The sequence below is a fragment of the Plecotus auritus genome, assembly GCF_963455305.1.
Source record: "Plecotus auritus genome assembly, chromosome: 5".
NCBI classification, from domain to species: domain Eukaryota; kingdom Metazoa; phylum Chordata; class Mammalia; order Chiroptera; family Vespertilionidae; genus Plecotus; species Plecotus auritus.
Window position 1 is genome coordinate 90,010,552 of NC_137776.1, and position 24,919 is coordinate 90,035,470.

General features: G+C 47.6%; 1 protein-coding gene across 1 annotated transcript in view; it reads left to right on the forward strand.

Annotated features, from left to right (window-relative positions):
* CFAP221 (cilia and flagella associated protein 221) overlaps positions 1-24,919 on the forward strand; it is a 132,556-nt gene that overhangs the window by 39,583 nt on the left and 68,054 nt on the right. Inside the window, exons 7-11 of the mRNA XM_080667894.1 lie at positions 3,930-4,033; positions 19,225-19,384; positions 23,015-23,135; positions 23,218-23,329; positions 23,529-23,637. Coding sequence (XP_080524020.1) covers positions 3,930-4,033; positions 19,225-19,384; positions 23,015-23,135; positions 23,218-23,329; positions 23,529-23,637 — 606 coding nt within the window. The remainder of the gene's footprint in view (positions 1-3,929; positions 4,034-19,224; positions 19,385-23,014; positions 23,136-23,217; positions 23,330-23,528; positions 23,638-24,919) is intronic.

Consider the following 24,919-nt stretch of genomic DNA (forward strand, 5'->3'; position numbering starts at 1 on the left):
CAGGGAGGAAAGGTCTTGAGGTTTTATAAACTTCTCTTGCTGATGGACTAATGAAAGGAAATACCTTCTAGATGTTCAATAAATAAAGCACAGATGGATCAGTTTCAAAGAGAATGTCCACAGAGACAAGGACTGCAATGCAAACACCAAGGTATCATGAGCTAGTCCTCAATACTAGAGACCTGGGAGAATTAACATTATAGCAGTTAAGAGTTCAGGTTCTGGAGACCTGCTTTAATTTTCACTTCACCTCTTATTAAGTGTGTGACCTTGGACCTCTCTATAGGTCAGGTTATTATTCCATAAACTGGGCATAGTAACAGTACTTACCTCCTAGTATTGTTAAGAGGGTTAACTGAAATACAGGCACAGTAACTGATATATATTAAGGGCTAGAACAACAACAACAAAGACTTAAAAACAGAAATAGGGTAAGGTAATCACTCACTAAAGGAGAAATGAGGTGAGAAAGAGAATGCTGTTTGAGTTCATTTTGTAATGGCTATGTAACAAACCACCCTGGAAGTAGTGGCTTAAAACAACATCAATCATTTCTTTTGCTACTGGAGCAGCAGCTTGGACAAGAGTTGAAGCTTGGCCAGGGAGCTGGAGTTTGGGCATGGAGCTACGTCTCGGGCATGGCGCTACAGCTTGGGCATGGAGCTACAGCTTGGGCAGGAGCTGCAGCTTGGGCAGGAGCAGCAGCTTGGGCAGGAGCTACATCTTGGGCAGGAGCTACATCTTGGGCAGGGAGCTACAGCTTGGGCAGGAGCTACATCTTGGGAAGGAGCAGCAGCTTGGGCAGGAGCTACAGCTTGGGCATGGAGCTACATCTTGGGCAGGAGCTACATCTTGGGCAGGAGCAGCAGCTTGGGCAGGAGCAGCAGCTTGGGCAGGAGCAGCAGCTTGGGCAGGGAGCTGCAGCTTGGGCAGGAGTTACATCTTGGGCAGGAGCTACAGCTTGGGCATGGAGCTACATCTTGGGCAGGGAGCTACAGCTTGGGCATGGAGCTACATCTTGGGCAGGGAGCTGCAGCTTGGGCAGGAGCTACATCTTGGGCAGGAGCTACAGCTTGGGCAGGAGCTACATCTTGGGCAGGGAGCTGCAGCTTGGGCATGGAGCTACATCTTGGGCAGGAGCTACAGCTTGGGCAGGAGCTACATCTTGGGCAGGGAGCTGCAGCTTGGGCAGGAGCTACATCTTGGGCAGGAGCAGCAGCTTGGGCAGGAGCAGCAGCTTGGGCAGGGAGCTGCAGCTTGGGCAGGAGTTACAGCTTGGGCAGGAGTTACAGCTTGGGCAGGGAGCTGCAGCTTGGGCAGGAGTTACAGCTTGGGCAGGAGTTACATCTTGGGCAGGGAGCTGCAGCTTGGGCAGGAGCTGGAGCTTGGACATGGAGCTACAGCTTGGGCAGGGAGCTGCAGCTTGGGCATGGTGCTACAGCTTGGGCAGGGAGCTGCAGCATGGGCATGGAGCTACAGCTTGGGCAGGAGCTACAGCTTGGGCAGGAGCTGCAGCTTGGGCATGGAGTTACAGCTTGGGCAGGGAGCTGCAGTTTGGGCAGGAGCTGCAGCTTGGGCATAGCTCCATGGAAAAGGCCTAGCTCTGCTCCAGGTAGAGTCAACTGGTGCTGCTCACCTGGGCCAAAAGGTCCACTTCCAAGACGGTCCATTCACCTGCAGGCTATTATCTGGGAGCTTAACTGGGATGAGGGCTGGGAGCCCTGGTTTTCTCCACGCAGGTCTCTCCACAGCTGCGTGGGCTTTTACATCCTGGTGATCAGGTTCCAGAGGGAGCATCCCAAGAGAAGTGGAAAATGACAGTTTCTGGGGCTTGGCCTTAAGAAACAGTATGGCATAGTTTCCACTGTATTCTGATTAAGAAGTCAGAGAACCCACATTCCAGAGAAGGAGACACAGACTTCACCTCTCCGTGGGAGGAATGGCCAAGCGTTTATGGACTGGTTTTAAAACTGCCGCTATGTGTAGTCCCCAAGCTTTCCCAGACTCATCTTTCTCACAAGTCTTGTGTGCCATTGGAAGGGGAAGAATGGCACATAGTACCTTACTGCTATCCACTTCTTTTGATCTGTGATTCCTCTGTCAGTGAGCAGTTGACCAAAGAAAACTCCTACTCCACCGAGTGTAGTCTATCTGATAGTTTAAATGGTCAGCCGCCTCTGAGGGTAGCTTCCCTTTACCTGCATGGCGTTTCCTTCAAATGTTACACACCCATAACAGCTTACAGCTAACTTATTGTGCCGCCTGAATCCAGTATCTTGATATAAATTAAAACTTGTCACGCTCATTGTCAGTTACCTGCATTCCCCCAAAAGGAGTCAAATCCTGTTTATGATAAGATAACCTGCTCATTTACTCTCTAGGCATTGAGATTTTTTAAAAATATATTTTATTGATTTTTTACAGAGAAGAAGGGAGAGTGATAGAGAGTTAGAAACATTGATGAGAGAGAAACATCGATCAGCTGCCTCCTGCACACCCCTACTGGGGATATGCCCACAACCAAGGTACATGCCCTTGACCGGAATTGAACCTGGGACCCTTCAGTCCACAGGCCAATGCTCTATCCACTGAGCCAAATCAGTTAGGGTTAGGCATTGAGATTTTTTAATCAGGGAGGAGATTTAATTTTTATTATCCACAATAAGTTCACAAGATGACTCATTCTCTAAAAAAAATCCTTGATTACTCCTTTGAGAAACGCAATGTTAAATTGTAGGATAAATGAGAAAATAATATCAGAGTACGGTAAAAATAAATGTTATATAATTAACTAGGAACTAAAGGGATGTCTGGCCCTCTGCTAGCATTTTTTAGGGAAGGGACAAGAAAGAAATTTGAATTTATATTAAATTATTTTATAATATTTACTTACTGTAAGGCAAATTTATGCTCTCTTCTAACAGGCACAAAATGTGTACATGATCATAATATAAGTTTAATTTTGGTTTTTGTTTGTTTTTAAATCCTCACCCAAAGATATGTTTATTGATTTTAGAGAGGAGGGGAAGAGGGAGAGACACCAATGTAAGAGAGAAACATTGATCAGTTGCCTCCCTGTATATGCCTCAATCAGGGATGAAACTTGAAATCTAGGTATGTGCCTGACGGGGAATCGAACCTGCAACCTTTTGGTGTACAGGATGACACTCCAACCAACTGAGCCCCCTGGCCAAGCCTATAAGTCTAGTATTTTAAAGGTTTGGGTTGGGTTCTATTCAAAATAGGGAATCATTCTCTTAATTTTTTTTTTAATCTTCACCTGAGGCTATTTTTCCATTGATTCTTAGAGAGAGTAGAAGAGAGAGGGAAAGACAGGGAGAAATATCGATGTGAGAGAAACACATTGATGGTTGCCTCCTGTAGCTGTGTCACCGTGAGCAGGACATTTATTCTCCCTTGTGCCTGTTTTGTCATCTGTAAGTGGGGAGATCATAGTCCTACCACACAGGATTAGAATCATTGCCACCTGGCAATGTGTAGCAGGCTGGAACCCAGGAATTACTGTACTGGCGTGACTGTTGTCATTGTTGTAGCTGTTTATTATACATTGAGTCTCTATTCTTCGTTACCAAAAGAGCTAGATATACGTTGAGCACCACAATGCCCAGGGTCATTTGTGCTTAGCAACTTTGAGAAGGGTCTGGTTTCCTGTAGAATAAGGCAGTGCCTACATAACTCTGTGGGTCCAAATATCACCTCTGCCATGTACTACTGAGTGTCCTTTAACCCCTCTGTGCCTCATTTTCCCCCAAGCACCTCCCAGTCATTCTGATGTAGACATTCCTCAGAGTGGAGTTTGAGATCACTGTACTAGCCTATCCTGCCTGATGGCCTATAATTCTATTAAGTTCTGTAGGCAGAAGGAAGCTGCTAAGATTGCTGATATTTTCTATGTTTCTTTTTTGCAGCAAAAGATATGTTATTCCTTTGCAGTGCAGCTGCCCTGTAGATTTTGAGTTCCGTATTGATGTGATTCGGTCTCACCCGGCCTTTACTATTGAGCCAACGTCAGGTAAGGACAGGCAAGATTTGAAGTTTCTAATTTCCTTAGAGTTCTTAGATCAAAGAGGATTTGGAGAGTAGCTCTCAAGTTACAAAAGAGAATAAACCACATTTGAATATGACATTTTCAAATGCGTAACAGTGACAGATTTTACATATCTGGCACAGTGTAAATTGGAATTGGACACTTGGAGATAAAAACACTTAGGATCATTTGTGTCGTGCAGATAATTTAAAATAATGCCCAGGTAAATTTTTTCCAAGATCAAAACTTGAATTTACTCTAATTCTAATTTTGCCTCTTGGTACCTTATATTCATCTTTCAATTCAATGTCAAATAAAATGAGAGCATTATTTTTCCCCAAGCTCTGAGTCTTAGTGAGGTTTCTGATGAATTGTGGCCAGTCCGTCTCTGCATGTCCCAAAGGACCTGGGTCCCGGTGCTGTTCAGGACCTTTGGGAGAGAAATCCCCCCTGAGGTGGGTGCTGCTCCCCAGCTTCCGGTGCTCGTTTAGGTTTGGGATTAAATAGCTGTCCACAGAGGTCCGCTGTGAGCACTGGAGGCTCTTTTTAAACTTCAGGGGAGTTATCCATTTGCTTCCTGCCCTTTCGTTGTTGCAAGTGTATGTTTTGTCCAAAATGAGGGTTCAAAGCAGAAACTTTGAATCGCTTCTGAATTAAAATGTACCTTGATTATTTCCTAGAGAACCAGGAGCCATTCTGAGATTTTTGTAATACATTGTAGCCACTATTTATATTGCAGAAAACAGGGCTTGATTCTCTTTCCAGAGAGAAGAATTTTGTTATTTTTAAGCTTTAAAAAGAAGATAAAAATAAGTGGTTACAAAAAATAAACTAAACAAGATAATATTTCTGCTTTTACTACAGTTGATGTTCTCACAATAGGCCTTTTGGTAGAACAATAGTAATAATAACAACACTTAGTGAGGCACTGTTCTACTTTAGGCTATACATATAGATAGAGATACATTATATATATATATACACTTAATCTCCCCCAGAACCACATAAGATCTACAATTACTATTTCTATTGTATAGACATAGAAATGAGGCACAGAGGGGTTAAGTAACTTGTACAAGGACACTCAGTAGTCAGTGGCAGAGGTGAGATTTGGACCCACTCAGTCTGGTTACAAAGTGAATGTATGCACTGCCTCTGCCTCATATGCGCAAAGTGGATTTCACCTTCACTCTGGAGAGGTCATAAAAATGTCACCTAAAGGTGTGTCGGTAAAATAAACTCGCTCCTGTGATCTTAGTCTGGACTCTACTCAGAGAACTAGAGATTGTAGCAAGAAAGAGAGGGTAATCCTGCCCCCGGTGGCCCATCAAGACCACACTGAACCTGTGGGTTGTCCCTGAGAGCCACACTCTAAAGCAGGTCAGCTGAGTCCCAGTGAAAGGACATCGGGTCAGTGAAGGCGTGGGGATGACATGCCTCGAAAAGAGAAAAAGGGCACTGGAGGCAGGGGTTAGCTGTGTCCGTAGTGAGAGTCGCTGTGGAGAGGAAAGGAATGGGCTTGTGCCCTGTGACTCCAGAGGGTAGAGCTAGGACCAGTGCAGTGTCTAGACGCCCAAAGATGATTTCATTGCTTAGCAAGTAGCTAGTTCGCCACCACTGGAGACTGGTGGGAATTCGACGAGGGCAGTCAAAACTCAGATGGGGGCTTCAACTAGGTCAGTGCCCCAAAGTGTCCAACACTACGATGCCCAGGATGATCTGGGCTTAGCAACTCTGGGCTTAGCCTACCCGGCCTGGTGGTCTATAATTCTATTAAGTTCCACAGGCAGAAGGGAACTGCTAAGATTTCTGAGCAGTCTTGATGGGAACGACTTTTAGGAAGGCCAGTGGAACTGCAGTGTGAAGGTGTGACCGAAGTGGGGGCAGGCAGGGGAGCAGGAGATCATGGTGCTGGGAATGAAATAATTTAGGCCTTGAGAGCCTGAACTAAGCTGGTGTCAGCAGCAACAAAAAGGAAGGGAGAATTTGGGAGAAAGCTAGAGATTCTTATGGCCAAGCCATTCTTTAAAAAAAAAAAAAAAAAAAAAAAATTCCCCAGACACATAATATTAGTTTACCCAAAGGGTTTTGAAACACAACCTATTAAACACCTGTGGCTACGCCCATAAGCAGAGACTGTTGCACACATATGAATAACAACTGTACGTGAAACACTAAAAATCCACACAGGCCTTTCCACAAGCGCTCGGGTTGTGAATTGCACAGCCACACAATTCAGACCTGAGCACATTTCCTGCTCAATCTGATAAGCTTTTGTGGTGGTTCTGGTGCTTTGTTTGTTGCTTGCCTTTTAAATTCTTCCTTTAAGTAAAATTAAATTGAATATACCAGTTTGGAGTCGAAAGTGAGGTGAGAGCTAGGGACATAAATTTTGGCCTGAATATCGACGACTGTAGAGCTGTGGGACTGGCCATGAGGTCACCGAGGGATTGAGTGGACTGAGGACTGAGCCCTGGACACAGGCACTCAGAGGACACAGGCACTCAGAGGACAGCAAGGGGAAGTGGGTCTAGGGCAGAGGCCAAGGAGGAAGTCAGGACAGTGTGGTGCAGGAGAAGACATGAGTGAATGAGTGGATGGATGGATGGATGGATGGATGGATGAAGGAACAAGGGCAAGCCCGGGCCCTTGAACATTGGGAACCCCGCCTCTGTGGTTTTAAATGATCTGCTTCATGTGGATGGTGCTGCTGACCTGGCTTTACAAGCTGGTCTCCTAGGCTGACCACTGAGCCTCCTGGGTAGCTTTTTTTTTTTTTTTTTTTTTGAGGCTTTGCCCATCACTCTGCTCTACTGGTCTCAGCATTTTCTTGCTTTGGTTTCCCACTTGGTTGATGTAGCGATACATCTTGGCTGTTATTCTTTTGAGGCTATGAATTCAGTGATGGCTTTTATTCACCTGCAGTAAAACCCCTTGGCTGCATGGACAGTGAATGCAGTTTGGACGGCACGCGGCCCAGGTGAGCTTTGGGCTTTCCTGGTTTGTCAGGCATCCGGCTTGACTCATAGGCCTTGCAGCTGGACAGACTGGGTCACTTTTTCAGCCAATAAGTCATTTTGCCTTTATTTCACAGATAGGCTAAGAACTATAGGCTAATTTTACACAGTGAGCAGGCGTATTTTGTACACACTGTTTCAGATACTTCTTTGCTAACTGATTGTCTAAAGGCTTGTGGAGCTGCCAATCAGTCCATTAGGTTATAAAGCAACTTTGTCTCTGGGAACTGGAAGCACCCAACATCCATGCCTTCCAGTCATTTTGTGCTCAGGCTTGCCAAATGCAAACATTTGAGTAAATCTTATTCCATTTACAAGATTTGAACCTGACATAGAGCCCTCAACTTCAACTCAACTGGCCATGTGCCCACTGGTCATCCTCACGCGAGATGACTGTGCTGCCAAGGAGCTGGGTCTAATGATGGCGCCAAGAGTTCCCTGAGCATGGAGGACATGAGTAAAGGAGGTTGTGACCTGCCTTGTACTGTTGACAAGAAATCATACACAATTAAAACACCAAGATACTGTTGATAATTTTGGAAGAGCCAGCAATAAATGAGTTTGGCCAAGATATTACTAGTGTTGGAGACAAGCCAAATTCCACAAAAATGTGTTGCACTCATTTACTTTTGACTACTTGGAGATCTTGGACATTCACCTGGTGTCACACACTCAGGGAGAACGAATTCCATTCATAGAAATGGTAACGTAGCATAAAATGGCTAGTTTAGCAAGAGTGCCTGGGGGCTATTGCCCAGTGTTAGTATTTCAATACTTTCATTCTCTGTTCTTTTTCAACTATGATGAGCACATCAGGCATCCTATATAATAAAAGAGTAATATGCAAATTAGCCATCACTCCGCTACACCCACAAGCCACGCCCACCAGCCCATCAGGAGCGAATATGCAAATAAACCCAACCAAGATGGCTACGGCCACAGAGAGCAGGAGGGAGGCTTGGGTTTCCCCGGCAATGGAGGAAGTCAAGCTTTCCGCCTGCCCTTGCTGGCCTAGGCCTCCACTCAAGGCTACAAAGTTTCAATGATAGAAGATACATAAAACCAAACAGAAATGGTGGCTGGAAAGAGCAGGAGGCTAGGGTTGCCCCCAGTGATGGAGGAAGCCAAGCTTTCCACACAACCTGGCTGGCCCAGGCCTCTGCTTAAGGCTACAAAGTTTCAATTATAGAAGATACATAAATCCCCCCCAAAATGGCTGCCGCCATGGAGCAAGCAGAAGGCTTGGCTCCGCTCCAGGCTACAAAGTTTCAATTGTAGAAGATAAATAAACCCCAGATACCAGGGCCTCTGCTTGGGTCACCAGGGAGCGTGGCCGGCCTGCAAACCACCACAGGCCCCTTGCCCAGGCCGCCCCACGCCCCAAGGGAACCCCCACCCTGATCCGGGACACCCTTCAGGGCAAACCAGCTGGCTCCCACCCGTGCACCAGGCCTCTATCCTATCTAATAAAAGAGTAATATGCAGATTGACCATCACTCCAACACACAAGATGGCTGCCCCCATGTGGTCAAAGATCCTGCCTCCATGTGGACACAAGATGGCCACCACAAGATGGCCAGCAAGGGAGGGCAGTTGGGAGGGACCAGGCCTGCAAGGGAGGGCAGTTGGGGCGATCAAGCCTGCAGGGGAGGGCAGTTAGGGGTGACCAAGCTGGCAGAGGAGGGAAGTTGGGGCAACCAGGCCTGCAGGGAAAGGTAGTTGGGGGGGGGGGGGGACCAGGCCTTCAGGGGAGGGCAGTTAGGGGTGACCAGGCCTGCAGGGGAGGGCAGTTAGGGGTGACCAGGCCTGCAGGGGAGGGCAGTTAGGGGCAATCAGGCTGGTAGGGGGAGCAGTTAGGCATCAATCAGGCAGGCAGGGGTGTGGTTAGGGGGTAATCAGGCCGGCAGGCAGAAGCGGTTAGGGGCAATCAGGAAGGCAGGCAGGCGAACAGTTGGGAGCCAGCAGTCCTGGATTGTGAGAGGGATGTCCAACTGCCTGTTTAGGCCCGATCCCGATTGAGATGGGGCTTAAACGGGCAGTCAGACATCCCTCAAGGGGTCCCAGATTGGAGAGGGTGCAGGCTGGGCTGAGGGACACCCCCCTCCCCCATGCACGAATTTCGTGCACCAGGCCTCTAGTTTACAAATAATTTTCTGTTTTCATTGTCTTCCAAAATGTACACTTTCATGACGTTGAATTGACTTGGGCATAATCCCAGAGCCTTTGCTCTAGCTTTGGCCTCAGGCTACTTTTTGGTTATAGGTGTTATCCACAGGCCCAGGGCCACCAACCCAGCAGGCAGCACATCCAGCAAAGAGCAAACCCCTTCCCCGGGATGAGCACGAGGGCCCTGTGAGCACTTCACCTTGCTGCTGTAGAGGCCAGTCCTCCCCCTCCCCCAACCCCACCCCCATGGGCCTCCTGAAGGGCAGCCCTTCTGGACTCAGCCCCTAGTCCAGCCACAGCCTCTCTGTCGAACTCACTCATGCTCCTACAATAGCTGTCATGTGCTGCCCACCTCCCAGCACTTAGCTTTCAAACGGAAGTGAGTGTTACACCCTGTGTGCCTCTTTTTTTCTCCAAAAACCCCTTGACTGACCTATTTTATCGCGTAACAAGCCTCACCTGCGGGGTCCAGAAGCCGTAAGGCGTCCATTCCTTCCCGACAGGAATGTGACTAGGAAAGGTCACCCGCTTCTCCTCCCTGCCTCACCACACGCCTGCAACGGACAAACTGCAGGGAACGGGCAAGGATTGCCAAGGAGATGGTAAGACCTTTGGATCTCCAGACAACAGGAGGCCCTGTAAAGTGCTTCTTACTGGTGGTCAGGACGCTCGAGAATAGCCTCATCCCAGGAAATATTTGCTGACTGTATGGCTACACGGATGGATGGAGATACAGGGGGATCTTTGGCAAGTGCCACACTGAGTGAGATACACCAGCAAAGAGCTTCTGACAATCTTCCAGTTCAGCAACTGGAAGACTAGCCAGGCCATCCGCGAGGTTGGAAAAGAATGCTCAGAAGTGGAATCAAGAGATCAGACTTTCTCCAGCACCAAACCTAATGGTTAGGGAGAACCACTGGGGACAGTTAATATATAAATGCAAATACGTTCCCTGTGTCCCTTATCTAACTAATCGATGGTGGCGTGCTAAGAAAGCAGGGAAAGCCAGACCAGCAAGCGGTGATTCTCTAGGCACAGAGTCCGAAGCAGTCTGTCACTTTGGTGGCGCTGCTGCATTTCACTAGGCGCGCAGTCTGCCCTGAATGGGCGGCAGTGCCTGCACACAGCCGCTGGCTCCCACCTACTAACTGTGAACCACATGCCGGGCACCTCACTACATGCACTGCCTCATTTCACCCCACAGCCCTGTAAGGGGGGACCATTGTCAGCACCTTTCACAGCTGAGGACGCCGAGCCACAGGGAGGCCAGCTGGCCTAACTCCAGACTCAAGCCTTTGAGGGCACCCTGAGCTGGAAGAGGAATGGCACCAGGAGGCTTTGAAGCAGGAGGGGGGGCGAATAGAATGTAGCACACACTAGAGTTTAGGAAACTTGTATTTTGTGAGAGAAAAGTTAGAGAAATTAGTAATAGCTCTCAACCAAGCCTTATGTATTCTTCTTGCCTTCAAGGGCCCTTGGTATCACCTGTTCAAGATGACATGTCGGTTTGGGCTGGGTACACGCAGTTGACCACAGTGGCGGTCAGTGAACTTCACCCAGGGAATGATGCCTGTACCCTGACCAAACTCTGTACTCTCCATTCTGAAGTCCCAGTGCCATTGGGCTTGGGGAGGGGCGAGGCAGTGTTTGGCCTGGGTCCTGCCCGGAATGACAGCCTGTCTCCACCGGGGAGCAGGCCCTTCCGTGGGCCCCACAGGGCTGACTGGTGAGGGTAATGGTGCCAACAGAAGAAAAAAGAGGCTCGGGGTGTAAGTAAGTATGGGAATATTGGGCTAAACACATATAAATATGTTTCTTTAAAAGTGGCCTTATAAAAAGGAAATGTGTTTGTTATAAAAAATCCCAAAACTGCAAAGAAGTACAAAATCTAATTTGAAAAATATTACACAGAATATTGCCACCCAGAAAAAGCCATCATTAGCATCTGTCGAGCATTGTTACACTGTCCATGCTTGTGTACAAAGAGCAGAAATGAAGGGGGACTGGGCACATACAGTGATACAGAGACAGATAAAAATAGTAAAAAAGCAGGTCCTATCCTATCTAATAAAGAGGGAATATGCTAATTAACCATCACTCCGTCACAAAGATAGCTGCACCCACAGCTGAGGCCAAGTTCCCATAAGGAGCCTTAACGAGCAATCAGCAGGGACCTGAGCACCCTTCCCATCCTGGTGCTGGGCTAGGGGACCTCAGGCTGCTCCCCCTGCCCCAGTGCCAGGCCAGGGGACCTCAGGCCATGCCCCCCACCCTGGCACCAGGCCGGAGGACCTCAGGCCGCACCCCCTGCCCCAGCACCAGGCCAGGCGACCTGAGGCTGTGCCCCCCTGCCTGACTGGGCTTGACAGGGGACCTCAGGCTGTGCCCTCCACCCAGCGGGGCTTGGCAGGGGACCTCATGGTGCACCCCCCAGTGCTGGGTCAGGGGAACTCAGGCTGCACTCCCGCCCAGCGGGGCTTGACGGGGGACCTGAGGCTACGCCCCCTGCCCGGCAGGGCTTGACAAGGGTGGGACTGCCCAGGTCTAGATCTAGCCCAATGGGGAGCGGGCAGCCGGGTCTGGGTCTCACGCGATTTTGAGGTGCATGTGGGTGGGCGGGGACTTGACTCTGGGTCCCATGGTGAGCCCCAGACTCTGACAGGAGGAAGGTTTTCATATACATTTTACTAATTTTCTTTCATCTCTGACACTTCTATTATAGAGAAAGGGCAAATAGCAATATTAAATTATTTCCTCTAATTAATACCCTTTTAATGTGCACAAATTTCGTGCACTGGGTCACTAGTCCTATCTAATAAAAGAGTAATATGCAAATTGACCGTCACTCCAAGACACAAGATGGCCACCCCCATGTGGTCAAGAAAGCCTGCCCCCATGTGGACACAAGATGGCCACCACAAGATGGCCTTCAGGGGAGGGCAGTTAGGGGGGACCAGGTCAGCAGGGGAGGGCAGTTGGGAGGGACCAGGCCTGCAGGGGAGGGCAGTTAGGGGTGACCAGGACTGCAGGGGAGGGCAGTTGGGGGGGACCCAGGCTGCAGGGGAGGGCAGTTAGGGGGGACCAGGTCAGCAGGGGAGGGCAGTTGGGGGTGACCAGGACTGCAGGGGAGGGCAGTTAGGGGGCGCCAGGCCTGCAGGGGAGAGCAGTTGGGGGTGACCAGGCCTGCAGGGGAGGGCAGTTAGGGATGACCAGACTGGCAGGGGAGGGCAGTTAGGGGTTACCAGGCCGGCAGGGGTGGGCAGTTAGGGGCAATCTGGCCAGCCGAGGAGCAGTTAGGCGTTGATCAGGCTGGCAGGGGAGTGGTTAGGGGGTGATCAGGCTGGCAGGCAGAAGCGGTTAGGGGCAATCAGGCAGAGGCAGGTGAGCAATTGGGAGCCAGCAGTCCTGGATTGTGAGAGGGATGTCCGACCACCAGTTGGGGCCCGATCCCATTGGGATCGGGCCCCAATGGGCTGTCAGACATCCCTCAAGGGGTCCCAGATTGGAGAGGGTGCAGGCTGGGCTGAGGGACACCCCACCCCCTTGCACGAATTTCGTGCACCGGGCCTCTAGTCTATAATAATAAAAGCATAATATGCTAGTTAGACCAGACGTCCTTCTGGATGAAGCCAGTGCTGTGAGGGAAGCCCGGGTCTCAGGTACCCACCGACCAGAGGGAAGCCCAGGTCCCGGGTGCCAGAGGGAAGCTGGTGCCAGAAGGAAGGCCTACTCTTGCACGGATTTCGTGCATCTGGGCTCTAGTTGTACATAAAAACACTGGGTTTGTCATTTGATATTGATTGAAGAAAAACAGATGAAACCAAAGAATTGATGAACTTCCTTGGTATAAGTGATATTCATTCCTAAAATGTATGACTACAAGTAAGGAAGATTATAAAACATGAAGAAGTCAGAGCCACTTTCTGTTTCAAAGGCGGGCTTCAACTTCAGCCAATGTCTTGGCTGTGGAAGAAGGGGGAGTTAGCACCCGTACACTTCCCCCTCCCCTCCTTACAACTCCCAGTTCTGTTAATGTTATGTCATGTCATCCAGATTCGTAGCATTCATATTCTGACTAATGGCCGTAAGTGCCATAGTAACTTAGTTTCTATTTAAATGGAACTAGGAGCCCTGGCCGGGTGGCTCAGTGGGTTGGAGCATCATCCCTTATACCAAAAGGTTGTGGGTTCATTTCAGGTCAGAGCACATACCCAGGTTGCAGGTTGGATCCCTGGTCGGGGCACATATAGGAGGCAAACAATAAATCTCTCTCTCCCTTCCTCTCTCTAAAAGGCAATAAAAAACATATCCTCTCGTGAGGATTAAATAAATAAATGAATGGAACTAGGGCTTCACCTCCATTCTTTGCTCCCTATTTTCTCCATGTCTGTTTTTCAGTTCCTTTCCTGGCATGTGGGTTTTGTCGTCCAGTGGCTTGCTAACCAAGGTCCCTGGGCGCTGCACGCCTGGAGTGCTGGCATGTTTGAAGTCTCTCTGCTGCCTGTCATCTTGAAGGGCAACTTGACTGGTAGAAAAGGCAGAGGAATGATGTGGGAGAAGGGATGATGATGATAATAATAATAACGGAAGCAATAGCTAATATCTACACATGTGGCAGACTCCACTCTGAACGTAAACGCACTCAATACTCCCAACAACTCTTGGGAGTCGATTCCATGAGAATGTCCACCTTCCAGATGAGGAATTGGTGGAAGGAAGTGTTAGGTAAGTTGCCCAGGGGCGGAGCTGGGATTGGCACCCAGGGAATCTGGCACCACACTCTGAGCTCAAGCACCCTGGGAGAATGTCTCCCACAACTGCCTGGTGCTCACCAGGGTGGGTGAGTCGTAGGAGAGTCTACTACAGCATCCATTCCGTGAGCTGCCATTCTGTGGTCGCTCACTCTCTGCTCGCCTCCACGTCTCCTCCAGCCGCCTTCTGGAGTGGGCCCTGGGTCTCAGACGCTAGGAGTGGCCTGGCAGCAGATGACTGCATCCGCTCCCCTCCCTGCTGTCTGTGCTGTTGGGGTTGGGTTTCTTTGTCATGATCCCCACACTCCAGGGCCCAGCCGCACGCTAACATTTTGTGATGTTAATCAAAGGGGATTTGGATGCGTTTTCAGGGCTGTGACTCTCACTTGAGGGGAAATCTGCTGTCCCCCCAGCTGTCAGGTGCCACGTGCCTCAGTTTACAGTAGCTGGCAGCGTGCTGCTCAGCTGTGCTTTGCAGTTGTAGGCATTCCCCTTGTTTAATAGATCTCTCTTCTCTGTCATTTGGCATTTTTTTCCTGTTGTTTTGGTGAGTGTGACAGAATGGTAGTGACGTTTAAGTAGCTTCTTTTCTTCCTCGTTCACCAGAAATGCTGCTGGGTTGTTTCTGCAGGGTTCACATCCTCCCACTTCCTCACCAGGCCTTCGCTCAGAGCCAAGTCCTCAGCACCTGCCCAGCATCAGGCACTGTGACAGGAGCCGAGGTGCCAAGGGAACAAGACAGACACCCCACTCTGCTGGGGCTGGCATTCTAGTGGGGAAGAGAGACAAGCACCCCAAGAATGACATTGCCCAGAGGAGAAATGATTGGGAAGAAAAATAAAACTTGGTGATGGGACCAGCTCACGGCTCTCAACCAGGTGGTCAGGAAAGATGTCTCTGAGAAGGAATGTCAGTTTCGACCTGACGGAGAGAGAGGTCAGACCCAGGCAGAGCCAGGGAGGAGGATTTCAAGCAGACGGAGCCGTCAGTGCTAAGGCAGCAAGGCTGGGAGAGGCTCGCATGGTCATGTTGGAGGGAATAGGGAAGCCCAGCATGTCTGGAGGGTGTGAGCAAGGGCAGGAGTCTGTGAGACCAAACTGGAGAGGCTGATGGGGACTCAGTCAGGTAGGAATTAAGGTTTGGTTCTGAGCTAGGTGTGAGTCCACTGGACGTTGCTAAGCAGGTGGTGGCATGACCTCACTTGGGGGAGAGTGTGTTGGAGCAGCAGGCAGTCCCTGGGGAAGGAAGCTGAGATGGGCCTGGGTGGGTGCTGCCATGGAGATGGTCGGGGTGGTAGTGGAGTGGAGGGCTGAAGGGCGGGCCTGCTGGTGGGGTCAGCAGGTGGCTCCTGGTTTAGTTTAAGCAGTGGGTGATGCGGGGGCTCTTTGCTAGGCCGCCGGCAGCTCCTTGAGTCCAGCAATAAGCACTCCTGTGCAGTCGCTCTGCCCTCCCAGGAGCAGTCTGGTGTCACTGGGCACGGTGCCCAGCACAGTGGGCAGGCAGAACACGTGTGCTGCTCGCACTCCTCCCAGCAGTGGTTGTGGGCCCGGCAGACAGTGACCTGCTGACCTGCTTTCCCAGCACCTTCTCCTCAGGCTGCTTCTCCTCGGCTTCCCACCTGTGCGGCCAGAGCCCCTTCTCTCATCCTGCTCCCAGGTCTGTGTTGTGCATATTTGGTGGACAGGGAGGAAAGGAAGATTTCAATACTACTTTTCCCTGGTTCCAGTCACACAAGCGCTTGCTAGAGGGAGAAGGGATTAAAGATTAAAGTAAGGACAGGGGACTATTAAGAGCTCAAATGGGTCAAGTATACGTTTTTCCAAGAAACATTTCCTCTTCTTGACATTTGTTTTAAAAGTGTATTTTAATTGATTTCAGAGAGGAAGGGAGAGGGGGAGAGAGAAATAGAAACGTCAATGATGAGAGAGAATCATTGATCACTGCCTCCTGCATGCCGCCCACTGGGGATGGAGCCTACAACCCAGGTATGTGCCCTGACTGGGAATCAAACTGTGACCTCCTGGTTCATAGGTCAACGCTCAACCACTGAGCCATGCCAGCTGGGCTCTTCTTGACATTTTAATGATAGTTTCTTACACAAGAAGTTACAACTTGCTTATTTGGCGCAGACATTGGGAAGAACACATTGACAGAACACACACCATGTGCCAGCATTGTCACAGACCCTGTACATTATTTTCTCCTCACCCCACTTTACAGATGAGAACAGTGAGGCTCAGGTAAAGTAACCACGCCAAGTCTCAGGGTTCGTAGAAGGCCGAACAAGGGTGTGAGTCAGGGTCTGTGTGGGCTCTAGGCCTTGCCTTATCCACACGCCCAGGCAGCAGTGATGTCCTGCGGTTGTCCCAGCGGTGGCATAAGAGTCAGGTGGAAGGACACCTTGCTGCCCTCCCTTCTGTAATCCACGAATCAAACAGCTGTTAGAGTTTGTCAATAGCTTGTTCATGGACAGTTTCTAAACTGTTAGCTATTAAATTCCCAACTGGGGGTTGGAGAGATTAAGAAGCTAGTGAAAGCCTAAATTTGGAAGATTAAGGTTAATACTTGCTGACACTCCAAGCATGTGGGAGAATGATCTATACTTTCTGAGATCTTTGAAGAAAAATGTTACTTTAAAATTATAGCGACATTGTAATAACACTGTGTGGACATGTAAGAAAATAAATTTTTAAAAAATAATCCCAATCCTGGGCCTATGCCCTAACAAATAATGTGCTTTTTAGTTTCCCTTTTCTTTTAGTAACTGCCCATATTTAATGCCCATTTTACATAATTGTAATCACGGCAAATATACTATACTAGTAGTGGTATTTTCTGGTGACTTCATTTATAATTGCTAAGTGTTGTAATATGTGTTTTTATAATATAAGTGTTGTTACATTTTCTTCATAATACTCATTTTACTGATAAACTGGGGTTTTCTTAGCCTTTGTCTCTGCCTCATCACCCTCCCTGCCCTGGAATTACCATTGTCCCTGGTTGTGTTAAGGGTAATGATCTGAATTGAATGGAAGCCACAGAATCATGGTTTGGGGGGGCGGTAAATGAAGTAGTAAATTTTGGGGTGCTCTTCTCACTTTTAAAACATGAAACATTCTCTCATTTCTCCCACCATTAATTTTTGCCAAGCAATAAGCTATGAGTGCTTGGCACACCTTTGTAGCTGTTAACATTTGTCAATGGGCTACGACCCAGTTCTGTTAACAAAGCTGTGTTAACTGGTATCCCTGTTAATGGAAAAGGCAGTGTGTGTACTCCGGTTGCCTAGGCGACAGCCCCAGTGTGCTTTATGTATTCAAGCTGGGCTGAGAGCACTTAAACATAAATCATCCAGGTCAAGACAAACATTAATCCTTGCTCCTTATTTTTTTAAGTTAATGAGCTGGAGCAGAAGCACTAGAATGTTCTTAGTCTAAAGCCCCTAGTGAATTGCAGGTCAAATGGGTGTGTTTTCTGGTCAAGTGGGTGGCCGAGGTACTGAACTGCTGGGCTGACAGATAGAGCGAGCGCTTCTGATTACCTCTTCCCTCTGTGGTCTCTGGAGTCACTAGTGGCTGTTATTTAAAGATTTTCATGTCTGCCCTCAGGAAATTAACAAACGCCTGTTTCTGAAGCACTGGGCTTGGGATCCATGAAGATAAAAGAGCTTTGGGCCTGTTGTCTGCCTTGGGGGCTTGCAAACTAGTTAGGAGCTTGTAAGCTCTGAAAGGCAACAGTTCATGCAGCACTGGAGACAGAGCTGAGAGGGGTTTCCGCCTCATGGACAGAGAGTCAGGAGGAGTTTTATGTACTTGGCATTGAAGTGTGGATTCATTTACTCATTCAGCAAGTATCCATTGAGGTCGGAACACAGCTATGAGGAGGCGCCTGCTTTTGTAAAATTTACACTCAAATCCAGGGAAAGGTAGATGGTAAAGGGGTAAACTTTGTTTTGTTTATTACTATTTCTTGAGTGCCTAAAACAGCGCCTGGCGTACAGCGAGTGCTCCAGGAATGCTTAGCTGGCAGCATGAGGTGTCCATGTGGTTAAGCATAGGGAGCACAGGGGGTGCAAGGTTCAGAGGAGAGTGAAACGGGAAGGAGGGGTGCCAGGAGTTGAGAGAATGTGCAAGGCCCCTGCAGGGACAGGAGAGACTGAGGCGCAGGGGCATGAGGAATCATTTGGAAAGCAAGCCGGAGAGCTTCAGTGGAGTCAGAGCATTAGCCCTTCTCAAACGGAGTACATTGATCCTCCCCCTCCTCCCACTCCCCTCTCTCCCTTTCATTTTTCTTTCTACATGTATTAAGCATGCTGTGTTCCAGCCCTGATGGCCACAGAGACACAAGGAAGAATAAGACGCGGTGGGATGTTTGACTTGGAAAAGAACAGTTGTCCATCGTGAAAGTTTTAAAGCAAAGAATCAAGTTACACAACAATATAGGGAGCTGCATTATGTGGACAAAAATGTTTATGTGTGTTCCTAGCTTTTCTTTGTTGCTCACAGCATTCACATTGACATCTGGTAATTAGTTCAAAGATTGTAGTTCTGGGAGTTCATCTGTGATTTACTGATACTGATTGATATGCATGTATTTGTGTAACTGACACAATCCAATAATTATTATGTAGTAATCTATATATATATAAAAGCCTAAGCAAATGTTATAACCAAATGACCAGAACGACCGGTCGCTATGAGGCTCACTGACTACCAGGGGGCAGACGCTCAATGCACTCCTACAGGGGAAGTGCCACTCAGCCAGAAGCCGGGCTCACTGCTGGTGAGTGCAGCTGCAGCAGTGGAAGCCTCTCCCACCTCCATGGCAGCGCTACCAAGCTGCAGTGGCAGGCGCAGCAGGGCCAGGATGAGTGGGAGCAGCACAGCATTGGTCCCAGCTTGGGCTCCTCCCTGGCCGCCTGCCACTTTGGCACTGATACATCCCTCCTGGCCTGTGGGGATCAGGCCAAAACCAGCAGTCCGACATCCCCCTAGGGGTCCCAGATTGTGAGAGGGCGCAGGCCAGGCTGAGGGACCCCACCCGTGCACGAATCCATGCACTGGGCCTCCAGTTAGTAAATAAAATCGTTGTAGACACCAAAATGGGATTCATGTGTATTTAATGAAAAGACTATATAAAGAGGATAGAAACCTTGTGTTTATCCTGGGAAGAATGTATGTGTGCATGGACTTTGGAATTTGCAGAAGAGAAAGTATCAGTTTTTTCTCATTTCTTCCCTCAGGGATAATCCCAGCTAATGGGAAGATGAACGTGACTGTCAAGTTTACGCCCTTTCAGTACGGGATGGCACAAGTAAGAATGCAGTTGAGGATTTCCCAGTTCAACTCTGAGCCCTACGAGTGTGTCTTCACCGGAACTTGCTATCCCAACATGGCTTTAAAGTATGGCAGCCAGGGACTGTTTGTGTTTATCCTTAAGCCCTTTTTAAAATCCAGTCTTCCTTCCATTCTGCTTTCCTTTCTTCTAACAGAATGCCATCGAAAACTTACTTCAAATGCACTTTAAAGTATAATGGTAATACATAGAATATCTCTATGCTGGAGCAGCCATTGCTTCTGCCAAGAGGGGAAGCACTGACTGAGATAAAGGGGTTTTCAGGGAATGCATTCTCTCACTGATGATTACTGGTGTGCTGGTTGAATTTCTGACCAGATGTATATATTACTGTTTACTCAAAAAATTAACCCATAAGGCCAGAACATAACTCTTTTCAAAGTTTCAATATCTTACCTAATAATAGACAAACATGTAAATTGACCATACCTCCACTATGCCCACAGCCAATCAGAGTGAGTACGCAAATTAGAAGGCCAAAGATGGCGGTCGCCCAGCTGCTCCAGGCGCTGAGTGGCCAGGCAGGGCAAAACACCTGCTATGAGAGGGAGGGTGGGGGCGAAGGGATCTATAGGAGCGGAGTGCTGCAGTGAAGACAAAACTACAGACTCCGGAGTCTGCAGCGAAGATGAAGATGGCAGACACTGGCCAGAGTCTGCAGTAAAGACGAAGAAGGCAGACTCTGGCCTGAGTCTGCAGCAAAGATGAAGAAGGCAAACTCTGGCCAGAGCGAAGGCCTGGGTCCCAGGTGCTGGAGGAAAACCGCTGCTGGAAGCCAAGGGAAGGAAGGCCTATTGCATGAATCTCTTCATGCAACAGGCCTCTAGTACTATTATAACGTACTGGAGTCCCGGTGCACGAAATTCGTGCATGGGGAGAGTGTCCCTCAGCCCAGCCTGCACCCTCTCCAATCTGGGACCCCTTGAGGGATGTCTGACCGCCCATTGGGGCCCGATCCCAGCAGGTTGGACATCCTTCTCACAATCCAGGACTTCTGGCTCCCAACCGCTCACCTGCCTCTGCCTGATTGCCCCTAACCACTTCTGCCTGCCAGCCTGATCACCCCCTAACCACTCCACTGCTAGCCTGATCGACCCCTAACTGCTCCCTGGCTGGCCTGATTGCCCATAACTGCCCTCCACTACCGGCCTGGTCACCCCTAACTGCCCTCCCCTGCCAGTCTGGTCAGCCCTAACTGTCCTCCCCTGCAGGCCTGGTCACCCCCAACTGCCCTCCCCTGCCAGTCTGGTCAGCCCTAACTGTCCTCCCCTGCAGGCCTGGTCACCCCCAACTGCCCTCCCCTGCTGGCCCAGTCACCCCTAACTGCCCTCCCCTGCAGGCCTGGCCCTGCCCAACTGCCCTCCCCTGCTGGCCTGGGTCCCCCCCAAAACTGTCCTCCCCTGCAGGCCTGGTCCCCCCAAACTGCCCTCTCTTGCAGGCCTGCTCGCCCCCAACTGCCCTCCCCTGCTGGCCCAGTCACCCCTAACTGCCCTCCCCTGCAGGCCTGGCTCTGCCCAACTGTCCTCACCTGCAGGCCTGGGTCCCCCCCAACTGTTCTCCCCTGCAGGCCTGTCCCCCCCAAACTGCCCTCCCCTGCTGGCCTGGTCCCCCCCAACTGCCCTCCCCTGCAGGTCTGGTCCCCCGCAACTGCCCACAACTGCCCTCCCCTGCCAGCCATCTTGTGGCAGCCATCTTGTGTTCACATGGGGGGAGCCATCTTTGACCACATGGGGCGGCCATCTTGTGTCTTGGAGTGACGGTCAATTTGCATATTACTCTTTTATTAGATAGGATGGAGTGTCTCTCTGGGCAGTGTGCACTGCAACACCCCATGGGAAATGATCTAAACCCTGAATACACCAGCAACAGAGAAGCCGAAATAAGTCCTGTCTAACAATGACTTCCATATCAGGCAGAAAGGGAAACGTGCCACACGGGAGGTGTGTTAAACACCATCAACATTCAAGTCAGAGGAAAGATGTGAAATGGGTTAGGTTGTAGATCACTACAAAGTTTTCCTGAAGTTCTACTTTCATTTGAATGTGAGCTCGTATTTTTTTATCCCAATGTATCTAGTTAATATTATGTTTTATCCTAGCATGCATGATTTTATCAAAGTTAAAAGGAAAATTTGCCATACTATATGTACTAATTTTGGAAAATTTTTATAAATATTTCAAAAATAATAAAGAAATATCTTGATATTCCTCTTCTTGTCACGCATAGATATACATTACATATTTACATCATAAGGCATATTAAACGTGTAACTTCATGATTTATTATATGTTTAAATCATGATTTTCATCCTAAAGACATCACTTGAGTAGGACTTTTCCTTACATATCTTTCCACAGACATGTTCTTAACTACGCAAGAGTATTGTATGGAAATGCTGATATACGCTATTTCTAAACTGTCATGTTTTTGTTTCCCAACTAGCTTAATATCTTATTTAGCACACTCAGCATTTTCAAGGACTATGTTTCAATACCTTCATCCCTCCCCGCATTGCACGTAGTCCTATAACATGTAAATTTTACCAGGAAGGAGAACATTATCCTGCAGCCATGTTCTCTGGAAGTCTCACAGGTTGCTTTTTGTTTCGCTATTGGGTGTGTGATGGACTTATTCGTGTCCCAAACTTGGCATGGCCAAATGTAACTCTTTATCACTATCTTAGACCCCTTCATTTATTTTTGTTGTCAACACTAGCAATTAGATTTCTTGAGGAGACTGTTTTTTAACACCCTCATTTTTTGTTGTTCCCCTATATTTACAGCAGAAGTGATGTCAAGGCTCTATAGAGATGTGGAGGCTGAGGCACAGCTCGCTCCCTAACCAAGCGCCTCATCTCTGCACATCACAGCATGTCCGTCAGTGTGTGTGTCACCAGCAGACAGGTGCTCCCATGCCACGGGCCTTGCGGGACACCTTACTTGAGCGCCCATGCTGTGCACAGGGCGTGTTCAATAGGTGTTCAGCAAATGCACATTGACGGTTGGAATGAATGAATGAATGTTAGCATATTCTTAACTTCTATCTGTAATACCAAGGAAATCTGTAATCTTGTAAATCAAGTGTTCAGGCATTCTTGCTTACAGAAACGCTTCATAAGTAGCACTTAGGAATGTAACGTAGCTCTACTACATCTCTTTAGAAATAACTCGAATAGTTTCCGTGGTCATGTTAGCAGCACTATCTATATCTACATATGTCCAAAGGCAGTTTGCAGTTGCAGAAAATATCTCAAACATTTGTCTGAATCACCTTTTGAAAGATCTTATTACAGACAGTGGGCATAATCATTCTTTTGCTATAAAGATAAATCAATGTAAGATTTTTTAATGTAGTGAATTTAGCTAATGAAAACCAATAGCCTAGGAATAAATTATGCTAGACCATGAGAGCAATTTTCAGCATATCATGTTTTCCACTTGTTATGTTTTTTGATAATGTAAGGAAAAACAGCCATTGGTAAACTATTTTGATGTAAATGGTTATTCTTTGGTATACTGACATTGCATTTATTTTAGTAGACCAATGTTTTAGCACACCAAATTGACCTGTAATTACTAACTAATGGACTAAAAGTCATGGTATTATTAGAAGGAAGCTAGAAATAGGAATCTTGAGTTGTTTGATTATATACTAATTTAATATGCTTTAAACTATAGGTTAGAAGAATTTGAAAGATTAAATATTCTTTCTAAGAAAGTAGACATTCCTGCAGAGAAGTCAATGACACAGATAAATTTTCACCGACTGCCAGCGAAGTTAAAACCTCCAAAGGTTAAGGTAAGTGGGCATGATGTTAACCATAATGGGAGGAGTGAGAGAGAAGCAAAATAATGACTTTTTCTTCCTGATTTGGTCCCAGGAAATTGAATATCAGAATTTGAGATTTCCAGTGGATTTATCAAATCCATTTGCTGTGGCAACTGTTTTAAACCAAGAACCAGGAAAATTGAAAATTAAAGAATTAAGAGAAGGTAACCAGTTGATCCACCGTAAATCAGCACCTGAGCAGAATTGGAAAAAATTATTGCTTGTGGCATTTACTATTCATGAGCAGCAGTAACAACAAAACCCAATTAGGTCACTGAGTTTTATATTTAGAAATGTGTTTTTCTCTCAGCAAATGGTTCTGATTTGATTACCGGTATAATCATTGTCTGCTCCTGTCCTCAGTTTTGGACCAAGGCAATGAGATTTCAAAAACAAGACAGATGAAGGAAGCACTTTTTGAACAGAAAGTCAGACAGGACACTTGCGAAGAGATTGAAAATCACCTTAAATGGTAAATATTGAGCAATTATTTGTATCAAGTGACAGAACTTTATTTTAAGTAATGGCTTTTTTATATGAGACAATGAAATGTCATAACTCTTGAAATTTTGATTATCCTTTCCCTCCACTGGACCCTCTATTTCCGAGCAAAGTTACTTTTGGGAATAAATCAATGTGACCAAACTACGCCCTTTCCTAAGTGTGGCCAGACAGTGGCAGAACCAGAGTGCACATGGGAGAAGAGGGACACTCCTTGCTGCCCGCTGCTGCCCCCGCTGCCCCCAGGCCCACCACACCAGGAGCCCCATGGGCCTGCTGGGAGCCCAGCAGTACAGGGTGGGGGAGGCTGCTGATGGAGGTTTTAAAACTCAGATGTGAGACTGCTGCCTGTGCTCCTGCAATCAAAATGGAGCCCTTTTCACAATTTCTTACCAGGTCACACCAGGCATTTCCATGCGTTCAGATTCAGCTAAAACAAACTCAGAAACTCTTACATTAAGCTAAAAATAAAGACTCCAGTAAAGGGTCTTTTAGAGGCCATCTTGTCCATTCCCCTGCCTAAGCACTCCTCACCCAGCCACCCTGCTTGCATGGGAGAGGGAGTGCCCTTTGTTCTCATGGAAATAGCTTTTACTTCAGCATATGTTTGTATTCAGAGTGTGTCCTCAGCTAAATAGGAAGTATGCCAAGTAACTGAAGAGCAGATTTAATATTTTTTTATTTCAGTTGACATACAATATTATGTTTCAGGTATTCAATCCAGTAATTAGACATTACTAACTGATCATCTCAATGAATCTAGTACCCATCTGTCACCATACATAGTTATTACAATATTATTGACTGTATTCCCTGCCTTGTACTTTACATCCCCATGACTTTTCTGTAACTACCAATTTGTTCTTCTTAATCCCTTCAACTTTTTCACCCAACCTCCCACCCCTCTGGCAACCATCAAAATGTTCTCTACAAGTCTGTTTCTGTTCTTCTTGTTTCTTTATTTTGTTTTTTAGATTTAATTATTGTTAGATATGTATTTATTGCCATTTTATTATTCATATTTTTAATTTTTTCCCCCTTCTTCTTAAATAAGTCCCTTTAACATTTCTTGTAATACTGGTTAAGTGGTGATGAACTCCTTTAAGTTTTTCTTGTCTGGGAAGCTCTTTATATGTCTTTTGATTCTAAATGATAGCTTTGCTGGGTAGAGTAATCTTGCTTGTAGGTCTTTGCTTTTCATCACTTTGAATATTTCTTGCCAACCTATTCTGATCTGCAAAGTTTCTGTTGAG